General features: G+C 37.9%; 1 protein-coding gene across 1 annotated transcript; it reads left to right on the plus strand.

Moving 5' to 3' along the window:
• The first annotated feature begins 236 nt into the window (after positions 1–236).
• On the plus strand, positions 237–12050 carry LOC128857655 (zinc finger protein 729-like). Its single transcript, XM_054093403.1, has 12 exons — positions 237–413; positions 497–866; positions 926–1286; positions 1493–1693; positions 1763–2144; positions 2213–2470; positions 9885–10013; positions 10073–10436; positions 10500–10920; positions 11048–11248; positions 11314–11695; positions 11763–12050. Exons 1-12 carry the CDS (start codon positions 306–308, stop codon positions 11955–11957), a joined length of 3372 nt encoding a protein of 1123 aa, XP_053949378.1. The 5' UTR covers positions 237–305; the 3' UTR covers positions 11958–12050.
• Positions 12051–15825: the final 3775 nt, after the last annotated feature.

A 15825-nucleotide genomic window follows, 5' to 3' on the forward strand; every position in this document is an offset into this window, starting at 1 on the left:
ATCAGACTACCCAGGTTGACAGGAATCAACTGACAGATGCCTGTTGACAGGAGCAGTATTTTTTTTTTCAGTAAAGAGGTCAGAAATACAAAAAGTCACGGACTTATTGAAGCGCTCTCGTAAGTACGAAAGTCAACCCAATAGTAAATAAAGCAGTTCCTTTATTAGATTCGTTTCGATATCAGAAATATCGAAATGGAATTTCAGTACATTTAACCAACTATTCTAATATATCGATATGTATCATTTATCTCTATATCTAATTGGAATACATATTTTGGATATTTTTTAATTGGGTTAATAAAATGATTTGCCGCTTATGTTTAGTTGAAATAACTAATGGCATGAAAATATTCTCCGATAATGGTGAGACTGAAGTCGCTAAAGTGATTATCAAATATTTTAACATTGTGGTAAATAACAATTTCCTTTCTGTAAACACACAAATTCATATGTATGTATGTATCTGCAAATAAATAATAACATTCCATTTAAGGTTCATACCGACGATGCAATTTCTAATGAAATTTGTGACGAGTGTTGGAAGCATATTGAGGATTTTCATCATTTTTGGCAAGATATAGATGAAAAGCAGAAAAATCTGCAAAATCATTTAGAATGTTCAGAAACAAAGCAATACATAGAAGATATTGAGACAGAAGGATTCCCCTCCGTGCACATAGATTCTTCTGTTGACTACAAAGATGTCGGGTTGCGTGAGCCACAAATTGATTTGGTTGTTGCACAACCAGATATTTGTGAAGATGAGGTCGAATTTGATGCAGCTGATATGGATAATGATGATGAAATATCAACAGACGACCATGATTCGGCCTCATCACCACTACCACAAACAAATGACAAAAGTGAGTATACATTTCATAGCTTAGTTTTTGGAAATTTACCAGAATCTTGTATTAATTAGCTAAATTAAAAAGGAAAGTATTGGTTGTGAAACCAAAACAGAAACGAAAATATAGGAAAAGATCTTTAAAATCTAGATCTGAGGATGAGATTGCTAAAGAGGTGTCACACGAAGAGGAAGCTGCGAGTCGACGTATGGCTAAATTGGCTCTGATTGCTGAGATGGATGATTACATCGCGGAAAATTCCGAATTAGTTTGTTGCTTGTGCAAACAACCGCTTACAGACTTCTTAGACCTGAGGAAGCATTTTCGTGAAAAGCATAAATGTGAGGGATATATGACTTGTTGCAACAGTCGATTTTTAAAACGTTCTCTTTGGGTAGACCATTTAAAAATGCATAGGGATCCAAACTTTTTAAAGTAAATATGCGCATGATATATGTATATATGTTGAAGATAGTTTTGGCTGGTTTTCAAATTTTAGTTTGCCATGAAAGAACCAAAACATACATTGTAGTACGACATACATTGTTTTCAGCATATGCTCATAATAACAATTACCAACGGCTTCAACATATTGCTATTTGCGTAGCCTTCATTATTTACTTATATGCATATTTACATAGATGCCATATTTGCAATAAGAAGCTGGCAAGCCGGAATACTTACCAAAACCATATGGACTCTAAACATCCCGATTCGAAAGATTTGCAATTTTTTTGCAAATTGTGTCCTCGAAAATTTGTTAAGCAATATCTTTTGGATTATCATATGAAGTCCAAGCACACGACAACGCGAGATTTCATTTGCAAAACCTGCAACAAAGGGTGAAGTACAAATTTGGCTACTATTTATAATGTACAGTTTTATTAAAATAACTTTCATTCTTTATATAGGTTTGTCAGTGCTGGAGTTTTGAAGAAGCATGAAAGGAATATTCACTTGAATGAATATGAATCTGTATGTGAAATATGTGGAAAATGTTTTAAGGCTGCACACAATCTTTTGCGTCACGTAGATGCCATACACAGTGCTGAACCACGCACTCGAGCACAATGTCATATATGTCACAAGTGGCTAAAAAATGCATATACTCTTAAAAAACACGTGACCGCACACAGTGAAGAGCCATCAGGAAAAGAGTACCCGTGCTCTAAGTGCGGAGCTGTAAAATATTCCCGTCATTCTTTAGCGGCACATATACGTTACCACCATTCCGACCGAAGTTTCAAATGTCCTGTATGTAGTAAAGAGTTCAAATTGCCAATTGCATTAAGGGTAATAGCCATTTAATTACATTTGTATTTCGAAAATGTGATGTTTTATATAAAGTTCGTTTTTTGTAGGAACATGAGGCTAGACACGCTGGAATACATCTTTACACGTGTTCGATTTGTGCTAAGAAGTTTAGATCGATCCGCAACATGCGTAAACATATGGCAAATCATTCTGACGATGCAGTGCATCAACAATGTAAAGAGACTGCTGCTCAACATTCTAATGAACAGCTGTCCCCAGATACTAATGAATTGGCAAGGCGTGCTCAATGTACTGATATGCCTTCAGGGTTTTTGAATCTGTTGCCCTTTAACCAATCACAAACTTAGAAAATAATACAGTTAGTATTGGAGTAAGCTCCATTTGTGGAACAACATCAGTACGCACACCACAAATAGGAGGAGGTCAAACACCCAAAAAAGGGTGTACGCGCCCATTATATATATATATATTGGAGTAAGCTGGATCTCTTCATGGTGTATGGATCCATGAAGCAGTTTTTGAGTCAAATTGGAATAAAGCACATCAATTTCCTTTAGAATAAACCGTTGTGATGAAAATCGTATGTTATAAATAAAAATATATGTGTATATAATTTAATGGCACGTTATTTTAAGATTTATTGAACTTAACTGCATATACATAAGTGTATTTTTTTACAGAAGTACTTAGCGACAACAAATTATTTGTCATAAATGTTTGTGAGTGTGGGTGGGTGCTGCTGTAGAAATAGGCAAACGCGTGTGACCATATCCGCAAGCGAGAAATATTTAGTAATACTGTAATTAAAATCCAATAATTACGGTTTATAAGAGTATTGTATTGCTTCGATCAGTTTTACAAACGGGTCCTCATGCCTTTTATAAACAGATTTTCTCCACAAAAATTCGATTATCATGTCTGCAAAACAAATAGGGTGGTCGTAGTTGTCTTTATTAAAAAACTCGTTTCCTTTCAAAAAAATAACCCTCATCAGTCCAACTCCGGCTACGCAATCCACAGTATTTTTGCGTAGAACTCCATTAAGCGTGGGCCTTTAAAGAAATAACCCTCATCAGTCCAACTCCGGCTACGCAATGCACAGTTTTTTTTGCGTAGAGCTCCTTTCCGTACTAAAACCATTGAACCCAAAATTAAAACGTCATATCGCTCCCTAAATACAAAAGGGTCACAACTCAAAATTTTCTAAAACTGAGTTTTTTGCATAAATTAATTCAGAGTACACATTTCTAACTGCTGCAAATATTTCGTTCACATAGCTATCTTCTTTAGCTGGAAAAATACAGTTATGTCTATTTTTATGTCAAGTGTGTTCCTTTTGCACGATCAACTAAAGAGAATTATTTTTAGTTGCTTTAATGGGCTCAAGAACAGCTGATTACTTTTATTACACAAAAAGAGTTTTATTTTGAGTTCTGCCTCTATAACTGTAAAAAGTGATAAATTTCGTGGTATATTATTTTGCATTGTGCCTCTTTAGTTGTGAAAAGTGAATTCAATTAGGTTAGGAAACTTTTAAAATTAAAACATTTTATCAGTTAAAAAGGCACAACTTAAGGTAATATCACTAGTTAATCGAAAAAATTTCAGTTAAAGAGTCATAAATCAAAATTTTGTTTTATTTTCGCAAACATAATATAAAATTGAAAAAAATATAGTAGAACCTTCTTCAATGTTGTATATTTTCATGATGGAACAATATTTTCTTTAAATATTAGAATAATTTTTACATAAAACGTTTTTCGTCTCTCCTGAAAATCTTAGTATTTTGAGTTGTGACCCTTTTGAATTTAGGGTGCGATATGCGTGTGTGAAGTAAGGAGGCACAATAACCACCATCCCCATCATTAAAACTAAACTGAAATACTTCATTTTTCGTTTTCATTTGCAGGCATCCGGCAACATCATACTGTTGTCATTCCAATCTACTTCTTATTCGCGTTTAAATTTGGAATTTTAATAAAAATAATCCGAAAATAGGCTGGAATTCACAATAATGTATATTAGGCAATTTTTGGCAAACAAGAATGGCTTTATTAATGAAACTTGGTAGAGATGTTAGAGGGGTGTTAAGGAACAATCTTTATAACTCCAAATTATTCGGGAAATAATAATTTCGTAATTCTTCTTCTTAATTGGCGCTATAACCGCTTACGCGATTTTGGCCGAGTTTAACAAAGCGCGCCAGTCGTTTCTTTCTCGTGCTAACCGGCGCCAGTTGGACACACCAAGTGAAGCCAAGTCCTTCTCCACCTGATCTTTCCAACGCAGAGGAGGCCGCCCTCTTCCTCTGCTACCACCAGCTGGTACCGCATCGAATACTTTCAAAGCCGGAGCGTTTGTATCCATTCGGACGACATGACCCAGCCAACGTAGCCGCTGGATCTTTATTCGCTGCGCTATGTCTATGTCGTCGTAAAGCTCATACAGCTCATCGTTCCATCGTCTGCGATATTCGCTGTTGCCAACGTGCAAAGGTCCAAAAATCTTACGCAGAATCTTTCTCTCGAACACTCCAAGCGTCGCTTCATCCGATGTTGTCATCGTCCAAGCTTCTGCGCCATACGTTAGGACGGGCATGATGAGAGTCTTGTAGAGTGTTAGTTTTGTTCGTCGAGAGAGGACTTTACTGCTCAGTTGCCTACTTAGTCCAAAGTAGCACTTGTTGGCAAGAGAGATTCTACGTTGGATTTCAAGGCTGACATTGTTATCGGTGTTAATGCTGGTTCCTAAATAGACGAAGTCTTTTACAACCTCAAAATTATAGCTGTCAACAGTGACGTGGGTGCCGATACGCGAGTGTGCCGACTGTTTGTTTGAAGACAGGAGGTACTTCGTTTTGTCCTCGTTCACCACCAGACCCATTCGCTTTGCCTCTTTATCCAGTTTGGAGAAGGCAGAACTAACAGCGCGGTTGTTAAGGCCGATGATGTCAATATCATCGGCATACGCCAGCAATTGTACGCTCTTATAAAAAATTGTGCCTGAGCGATTAAGTTCTGCGGCTCGCACGATGCTCTCCAACATCAGGTTAAAGAAGTCACACGACAGGGAGTCACCCTGTCTGAAACCTCGTTTGGTATCAAACGGCTCGGAGAGGTCCTTTCCAATTCTGACGGCGCTGTTGGTGTTGAGCAACGTCATCTTACATAGCCGTATTAGTTTTGCGGGGATACCAAATTCAGACATCGCGGCATACAGGTAACTCCTTTCCGTACTGTCGAATGCAGCTTTGAAGTCGACGAAAAGATGGTGTGTGTCGATTCTCCTTTCATGGGTCTTTTCCAAGATTTGGCGTATTGAGAATATTTGGTCGATGGTAGACTTTCCAGGTCTGAAGCCACACTGATAAGGTCCAATCAGTTGGTTGACGGTGGGCTTCAGCCTTTCACACAATACGTTCGCTAGAACCTTATAGGCGATATTTAGAAGACTAATTCCGCGGTAATTGGCACAAATTGCAGGATCGCCCTTCTTATGGATTGGGCAGAGCACACTTAAATTCCAATCGGCAGGCATGCTTTCATCCGACCATATTTTGCATAGGAGCTGATGCATGCACCTTACCAGCTCCTCGCCGCCATGTTTGAATAGCTCAGCCGGCAGTCCGTCGGCGCCCGCGGCTTTGTTGTTCTTTAGCCGCGTTATCGCTATTCTCACCTCGTCATGATCGGGTAGCGGAACGACAATTCCGTCGACAACGATTGGGGTATCGGGATCTTCACTTTCTCGGTGACATGCGCAGCTGTCACTGTTTAATAGGTTCGAGAAGTGTTCCCTCCATAATTTAAGATTGCTCTGTACGTCGGTCACCAGTTCGCCGTCTTTGTTCTTACAGGAAAACGCCCCGGTCTTAAAACCTTCTGTAAGCCGCCGAACTTTCTGGTAGAATTTTCGGGCGTTGTTCCTGTTGGCCAGCATCTCAAGCTCTTCGCACTCACGTATTTCGGCCTCTCGTTTCTTCTGTCGGATAATACGTCTCTCTTCCTTTTTCAGCTCTCTGTAGCGATCCCACATGACTCGCGTTGCGCCCGATCGCAGCGTGGCTCTATAGGCGGCATCCTTTCTCTCTGCGGCAGCATGACATTCCTCGTCGTACCAATTGTTTTTTCGGGCTCGCCGGAATCCGATTTCTTCTTCGGCGGCGGTACGTAGAGAACGAGAAATGTTGCTCCATTGTTCGTGGATGCCGGTTTGTTGGGCAGTACTCTCTGAGAGCAGGAGTGAGAGTCGAGTGGCGAATCTTCTGGCTGTCTGTTGTGATTGCAGCTTTTCGAGGTCGAACATTCTTTGCGTAGGTAGATGCACGTTTTTTGCTGCACAGAGGCGCGTGCGCAGTTTGGCTGCAACAAGGTAGTGATCCGAGTCAATGTTGGGTCCTCGGATCGTACGTACATCTAATACACTAGAAGCGTGTCTTCCATCTATCACAACATGATCGATCTGGTTTCGCGTTTTTCGATCAGGGGACAGCCAGGTAGCTTGGTGTATCTTTTTATGCTGGAATCTGGTGCTGCAGACTACCATGTTTCGGGCCCCGGCGAAGTCGATCAGCCTCTGTCCGTTACCGGATGTTTCGTTGTGTAGGCTGAATTTTCCGACTGTGGGACCAAAAATTCCCTCCTTGCCCACCCTGGCGTTGAAGTCGCCAAGCACGATTTTTATGTCGTGGCGGGGGCAGCGCTCATAGCAACGTTCCAGACGCTCATAGAAAGAATCTTTGGTCGCATCGTCCTTCTCTTCCGTCGGGGCGTGGGCGCAAATTAGCGATATGTTAAAAAAACGGGCTTTGATGCGGATTGTTGCGAGACGCTCGTCCACCGGAGTGAACGACAGTACTTGGCGACGAAGTCTCTCTCCCACAACAAATCCGACACCGAATTTGCGCTCCTTTACATGGCAGCTGTAGTAGACGTCGCAAGGTCCTATGGTTTTCTTTCCTTGCCCCGTCCATCGCATCTCTTGGATGGCAGTGATGTCAGCTTTTACTCTCACGAGGACATCAACCAGCCGGGCAGAGGCACCCTCCCCATTAAGGGACCGGACATTCCAGGTGCATGCCCTCAAATCATAGTCCTTAGTTCGTTTGCAGGGGTCGTCATCAGTATAGGGAGGTCTCATCCGAGGCTTTTTTAAAGTTTTCATTGGGGGCGATTTTTAAGTGGCGGGTCCCAAACCCAACGCACAACCAGCTATCCTGGAATGTTTCGCCTTCTCACTTTAGCTCACTCCCGAACGGGTGTTCGGAAGCTACCCAGAGGATACGTGGGCTAATCCCGGCCGTTGTGAGCTGCTTGAACCATATGTAGAAGAATCGTCCTGGCCACTCCCAAGTGAATGGCGATCAGTAACTTTCCCCACTTGCGTGGACTTCTACACATGGAACCATCGTAATTATTTGACTTCAAAGTTCCCTCGGGAACTTCATTATAATTTGGCACATTACACTATTTTTGACGTGATAACGTCTTATAATTCGATTTAACAGGCTGCATGCACGAAAAAATATGTCGTTACCTTGCTCATTTGTCGTTACCTTGCTCATTTGTCGTTACCTTGCTCATTGCCGTTACCTTGGTCATTTGTCGTTACCTTGAATGAACTGCAAGCGAAAGCGCGGAACGAACGACAAAGCAAACAAAGCAAACGAAAGGCAACGTTCGACATCTTGCTCTCTCCTATTTAAGTGAGCGTATATATGTATGTATATGCGCATATGTACATATATAAATTCACGTATTTGTATTTGCATATGCCTTCTTATTGATTATTATTAATTTGATTTACTTGAAGAATTTAAAATAAAACCAAGTTTGTTAAAAATACCTGTTGTTTTAATGTTATAATTATTAATTTTTTTATTATATATGAAGGAAAAAATGTATGGTAATATTTACCACATACCTTATAAGATATGTTGTATACTAATATATGTATATAAACTTGCATATACATATACAATTTCGCGCAATTTACAAAAAGAACAAATCTATATGTAAAGATGCATACAAATCATATGGACATATCAAATATACGAATCTATTCAGTACGCAAGCAAATGTAAACTAATGTGCTTGAACTGCAAGCGAGAGCGCGGAACGAACGACAAAGAGCACAATCGGTCCCCGCGTTCGGCAACGTTCGACATCTGGCTCTGTCCTACTTGAGTGAGCATATATATGTATGTATATGCGCATTTGTATATAAATTCACATACTTGTATTTGCATATGCCATCTTCCTGTGTGCATGGTAATGAACCATTTCTCTGTTGAGAATAAACGATGATAGGAAAAATAGGAAATGAAAGGGAGTGTTTCAAGTGTAATGTGTCTTGAGAAAGTCAAATCGATGATGATGCCTCTTAGTGTTGTTGACTTAACGTCTGATGCACAATCGAAATTGAAGATATCTTTCATGAATTTGATAAATGTTTCGTCATCTTTCACGTTTGTGTAAATGTAACTTGACCTATTCCATTGCAATTCCATTTACTTCCTCCTCTATATCCATACAAAATATCTATCAAACAAATAAAATTAAAATTTTGTTTTGAAAATTGCAACCATTCCATCAATATTTTCTTATGACGTTGTCACGTTAAACTATCGTCAGTAAACCGACTTTACAGACAATCTCTTTTTTTTGTACACTTCTCTAAAATCACTAAATATACACTCACACGTGTGTTTTTACTTCTTATTATACTTATTTTCAGGGAAAACTTTAGTATAATGTATATAGCTTTGAAAAAAAAACGGTTAAAAGGGGGTGATAGAGGGGTGTATCCCCATCTTAAAACTGAAAACAGAACCTGCCGGAGGCTTATAGTTTTTAAGTAATTTAATGTTAAAGTTCTCTAATTTAGCGAAAAGTTGGTGCTGCCATACACCTGAAATGAAAACGAAGTTCGCACGCAAGGATGTTCAGTGGAAGGTTCATTGTAAAACTGCAGTATTTTTTGCTGTAATTTAAAGTTGGGAAAATTTTGCAAATAAAAACATACAACTCATTTAAACTTAAAAACAATGATATTAAGCGTATCACAAAAAATAATAAAGTAATTAAAATTAAATTAATTAACACAGTATTTTTGCGTAGAATTTCTTATCGCCTGGGCGGCCTTTGGCCGCGCTTCAAAAAAATAACCCTCATCAGTCCAACTCCGGCTACGCAATCCACAGTACTTTTGCGTAGAACTCCTTATCGCCTGGGCGACCTTTGGCCGCGCTTCAAAAAAATAACCCTCATCAGTCCAACTCCGGCTACGCAATCCACAGTACTTTTCCGTAGAACTCCTTTTCGCGTGGGCGGCCTTCGGCCGCGCTTCAAAAAAATAACCCTCATCACTCCAACTCCGACTACGCAATCCACAGTATTTTTGCGTAAAACAACATTATAGTTTGCCAAAAATTCCCAAATATACATTGTTCTAAATTCCAACCGATTAGTTACCTGTCATTTAATTGACATATATAAGATAAATCAGATTAAATTTATTTGCCGGCAATTGATATCTTAATAACAGCATTTGCAATATTGCCAGGATGACCCTTTCGCTGAGAAGAAAAAAAGGTTGTCAAGATTTTTTGAGGACTGCATATGTATAAAGTGGAAACGTATCTTAAAATAATAACTAAAAAATTCACAGTTGACGTACAACTGTGAAAAGCGAAAGCGCTTATAGAAGAGGAAGAAAAATAAATAAATACATGTAAATTAGAAGCAGCATTAGAAATAGCAATATTCTGATTCAATAGAAATGATTTGTCGTCTATGCTTGGAGGAAACAAACAGTAATTTTGAAATTTTTTCCGAACATGGTGAGACGGAAATTGCTAAAGTCATTGCTAAATACTTCCACATCGAGGTAAGGCTGAATAATATATGATAAGTTTGCACGATTTAATGACTTGTAATCTATAACAGGTGCAACCCGATGATACTATTTCAAACATAATTTGTGGAGAGTGTTTTCGGAATATATTCGAATTCCATAGATTTTGGTTGAGTATAGATGAGAAACAGAAAACACTCCAAACACATCTGGTATGTACACAAATAAAACAAGATGTCGATGAAATTGAAACGCAATGTTTCGCGACATCACACACAAATTCTTCTATTGACTGTAAAAATAATGAGTTACGTGAGCCGGAAATTGACATGGGAGTTGTTCAACCTAATATTTGCGCAAATGGATTAGAATTCGTGGCTGCTGAAATGAAGGATGACGAAATATCGATGGACCGAGATTCAATATTGAGTCCATTAAATCCAGCTATCGATGAATGTAAGAAAGAACTTCAATTACAATTTTATAATTCCTAACAACTATAGACGTGCACTTTATTAGCTTCATCAGATGATAGAAGGGAATTAAAAGCGTCTAAAAAACGGAAATACACTAAAAGAACTGTTAAAAAACCAAAAAAAATAAATCAGAGAAGTTTAAAAAAAACTTCCCGTTCAACAAAAAAAATTAAGGAGAAAAAAGAACGCAATGACAATGAAACCGATTCGAAACTAAAAGAAAAACTAGAGAAAAAACAAGATACAAAATCTTTAATTCGAGAAATGGACGAATTTATAGCAGAAAACACTCAACTAAGTTGTTGCTTATGTTCGATACCTCTTAAAGACTTTTATGATTTGAAGAAACATTTTCGAGAGGAACACCATTGTGTAGGCTATATACCTTGCTGCAATAACCGTTATTTAAAACGAACATTGTATGTTGATCATCTGAAATTGCACAAAGATCCAGACTTCTTCAAGTAAGAACAGAAAATTTAAAAAAATTTTAAGGCATACAAATGGATTTTTACAACGTGATTTGTAACATTGCTTAAACTCATTTGTAATATAGCTAAAAATTTATTAATGTCTATATTTTATATATAGATGTACTCTTTGTAATAAGCAATTAGCGAGCAGAAATAACTATCAAAACCATATGGATACCAAGCACCCAGATGCAGAAAGTTTGCTTTATCCCTGTAAATTGTGTCCCCGAAAGTTTGCTAAACAATACATTTTGGACTATCACATCAAGTCTAGACATACAACAACGCGTAATTATATCTGCAAACTTTGTAACAAGGGGTGAAATTACTTCCACCTAAGTTGTAGTAGAATGCTAATATTTAGATACATTGTTTTTCTTTTAGATTCATAAATTCTGCTGTTTTGAAGCAACACGAGAAGGCTGTTCATTTAAATGAATATGACTCTGTATGTGAAGTTTGTGGGAAGTGCCTTAAAACTTCACAGAACCTTCTATCCCACATGGAGGCCATGCATAATACAGAACCGCGTCCTGAAGAACAATGCAAGATTTGTCTCAAATGGTTAAAAAATGCACGTTGTCTAAGGAAGCACATGATTGCACATCGTGACCAAGCATCTGGGCAAGAATTCAAGTGTCCACAATGTGGCATGGAAAAGAATACTCGGCATGCTCTTTCGGCGCATATTCGCTATCATCATTCAGGCAAAGTATTTACATGCACAATGTGCAACAAAGAGTTTAAAAATCCACGTGCTCTAAGGGTAATAATTATATATTTTCCTACAATCTACGCAAGAAATATTTTAATAATAATTCCTTTAATTGTAGGAACATGAGACTACTCATACTGGCACCCATTTGTACACCTGCTCATTTTGTCCCAAAACATTTAGGTCGCATGGCAACATGCACAAACATAAGGTCAATAATCATTCGCATGAGTGGGTACGCAGTGGATCGCAACCAAACGAGATTACAAAAAGTCTTTTAAATATTTTAAAACCTAATGAAGAGCAGAGTTAAAATCCAAACCACTAGTTCGCTTTCTATTGTATTAGTACATTATATTTATTTAATTTACACTTAACTTGAAATAAAATTAAAATTGGAAACTTATTTTGTCTCAACTGGGATCTTGTATGTACCCTAAAGATATTGATGCTCCCTTGATCGACTTTGTTTATAAGTGACGTACAGGTAGTATGAAACATTAAAAAGTATTTTAACTGAGATCTCCTTTGTAAGCATTGATAATACTTCATCTTTGTGTAAACCCCAATGTCTTCATCGTTCCAAGAGTGATAGAATAAAAGATTACCCCTTCCGAATTGGCCGTGTTGTAAGTATCCATGAATAAACAAACAAAAGGAAGGGAATTATTTGTTTGTTAAGAAGAGTAGGCGAAAGCAATGGAAATAACCAAATACATGATTGGCACAATTACGTTCTGGATACTGTAGCAGGTTAAACTCCTACTTATCCAGAATCACACCGACGTACTAAACATATGTCCGGCATGTGAAGGCACACCGCACAACACTAACCACCTTTTCATATGCCCTTTAAAACCCACTCATCTAACACTCCTCTCCCTCTGGACCCAACCTGTTGAAACAGCAAGTTTCCTGGGCCTACCGTTATATGAGTTACTACTACAACAATACCAAACACAAGAAATTATACGCACACACACATACACTCTTACCACGGCGTCTTCCGCATAAAAACGCAAACAAACAGCATTTGGAAGCTTTATATTATTTTTGTTTTCACAATTGACGGAATTTTTAAAAATATGTAATTTCTCCTCCTTTTGTTTGTTTTGTTCGTTAAAATCGCGAAGAATAAAGTAACTGTTATTTATTGGCACCACCTGAGATACTCAATTCGCCTTAAATATCACCTTTAATAGATTCGCCTTGGTCTGGCAGCACTTATTTAAACCAGGAGTTTCGCAATTTATAAATGCAATTTAGCGGCAAAATACATGCACCAATCCCCAGTCTTTCTATTTACTCCACGTGTCTCTAAAGACCTTCAAGCCTACATAAACAGCTATCTCCTTCGACAAAAATATGCATCGTGGGCGCAATTCAGGCACCCGTGTAAAGCTTTTAACCCAGGGGTGTGAAAAAGCAATATATGCATCCACATTATCAAGGAATCAAATTTCTGTATTCGTGCGTTTAAGGATCGGTCACTCCAGGCTAACCCATGAACACCTTCTTCTATCCACGTCTCCTCCCACTTGTCATTTCTGTAACGATCAACTTAACCTTATACACATAATAGACATCTGTGCAAATTTAAATACTAAACGTGTACCTATCTTTGGCCGAAGGCCCAAGCAGCTAGTGTGCTCTTTTTTTTTTGTTTTTACGTTAGTGTAATATTTTATATTATTCTCATAAATAAGTTAATTCGAACTCAAAGCGTAACGGACGTGTTTTGGACTGCTCTTCAAAAATTGTTTTCAAATATTCAAATCAGGACACAATTGATGTTCGTATTGAGACAGTGACTCTATATCAGTGGTGAAGTGGTTTTTTTTGAAGTTTTCTGCCCTTTTCTCTCCCATTTTCCATAAGGAAGAGTTAAAATAAAAGTTTTAAATATTAACTGTATCCAAACAATATACGCAATCCATGGATTGCAAAAGGTGCAAACTACAAATACGTGGAGAGACGGGAATACGGTGTGCGGGTGTATGTGGCAAAACGTATCATTCGCAATCGAAATGCTCGGGAATAGACCAATATACATTAGGAAAATTAGACGAATTTCCCAAACTTCGCTACATGTGTGATGAATGTGTGGTGTATATCAGCAACGTTGACCTTGCAATTAAGGAGGTTCAGAATGTAGTCGAGAAGAACGGTTCCCGATTGCTTGATTACAAGTATGAACTTGAAAGTGCACTCAAAACTCACGAAAAAGAAATAAAAAGCTTACTTGAGGTTATAGAGAAAAAGTTCAGCGAAAGAATAAGTGGTATGCAAAAAGCGCAAGAAGTATGCGAGCGAGGTGTGCGTGAAATGCATAAAATTCGCGAAATAACTGCAAGTTTCAATGAACAAAGTGGCAAAATATGCAAGGAACTGCAGAAAACGAGAGAGGAAAATTCGAAGATATACAACGAAATCAAAGAATCGAAAAAGGCAAACATAGCAAATGATAACGGCCAAGTACCGTATGCAGCAGTGTTAAAAAACAACATTGCTCTCAAAACAGTGATGCCAGACTTAAAGAAAGATGCACCATTAGTGATTAAACCGAAATCGAAGCAAAAAAGTGAAAAAACAAAATTAGACTTGACTGCAAAAGTTGATCCAGGAAACTTGAAAATCTCAAATATTGAATCCAGAAGAAACGGAGTTATAGTGATTGGAGCTGAAAATGCAAACGAAAGGGAAAAAATTAAAAAAACGATTGAAGAAAACATTGGTGAAAGCTACGATATTCAAATACCGAAATCAGTAAGACCAAGATTTATGGTATCACTAATGGGGTATAAGCATGATGAAAAGTCATTAGTAGAGAATCTAAAGAAGCAAAACAAAGTTCTAGAAAATAGTGAAATCAAATTAGTAAAAATGTATGAAGTTAGAAAGGAGAGTAGACTTCTTTACAACGCTATTTTGGAAATTGATCCCGAGACTTTCCCTTATGTTTTAAACTGCGAAAAAGTTAATATTGGATGGGAGCGCTGTAAGGTATTTGATGGCGTAGAAATCTTGAGATGCTTTAAATGTCAGGGGTATAACCATAAAGCTGTCGATTGCAAAAACAAAGAAGTATGTTATAAGTGCCTCGAGCAACACAGATCAAAGGATTGTAATAAAGCTAGTATTCAGAAATGTATAAACTGCATACGAGCTAATGAGAAGTTACATCTTGGCGTAGACGTAAATCATCCAACTCAGAGCAAGAGATGCCCGGTATACCTCAACAAAGTTGAAATAAGGCGAAATAATATTAGCTATTAGCAACCAAAGCAACTGTGCAGTTCTTATAATAACATCTTATTGCTTAGTTCAATAAAAATAAATTGTGTCCTTCTCCTTTTATTTATCTCTTCCTCTCATATTCTCTATTTCCGCTACTTAAACTTTCTCTTAACTCCTGAGAGATACCACTTTTAATATGATTCGCGTACTAAGTAGGCTAAAGTCTGGACTGAAAATATGTCATCTCAACGCTCAGAGTTTGCCATCTAAAATTGATGAATTTCGATATATCTTTGAGTCATCTGATGTAGATGTTGTGTGTGTATCTGAAACATGGTTCTCTACGTGGCATAATGACGATTCGTTTTGTGTTAATGGCTATAAAACTTTCCGTTTAGATAGAGCCAAGTGTGGTGGCGGTGTTGCAGTGTTTGTTAAAAATAGTCTGTCTTGGTCCCTCAAGTGCATCTCGGAAAATACGAACCTAATAGAATATATTTTCCTTGAAATTAAAACTAAGTATGACAAACTCCTCATTGGCTGTGTATATAGACCTAACAAATACATCGCCTACGCACCATTTGTTGATTTCATCGAAAATTTGTCTCTTAACTATAATAATATCGTTGTAGCAGGAGATTTTAACAGCGACCTGCTATGTGAAAATGAGTTCGTGTTAGCCATGCGGAGCTTGGGTTTGTTCCCCGTTAACGGCTCTATGCCTACACATTTCACGCAAACTAGCAGCTCTTTGCTAGATATATTTTTTGTTAACGATACCGCTAAAATTCTCCTATTTGACCAGCTTTCTGTGCCAGGTTTTTCTAAGCACGATCTAATTTTCATGACATTTAACTTCCAACTGACCCATGACACTAAATACTATTCATACCGTGATTTTCTACGCATAGATTATGAGCTTCTTGAAGGGGCTGTGGAGGAAA

The sequence above is a fragment of the Anastrepha ludens genome, chromosome 3 (assembly GCF_028408465.1).
Source record: "Anastrepha ludens isolate Willacy chromosome 3, idAnaLude1.1, whole genome shotgun sequence".
Taxonomy (NCBI): Eukaryota; Metazoa; Arthropoda; class Insecta; order Diptera; family Tephritidae; genus Anastrepha; species Anastrepha ludens.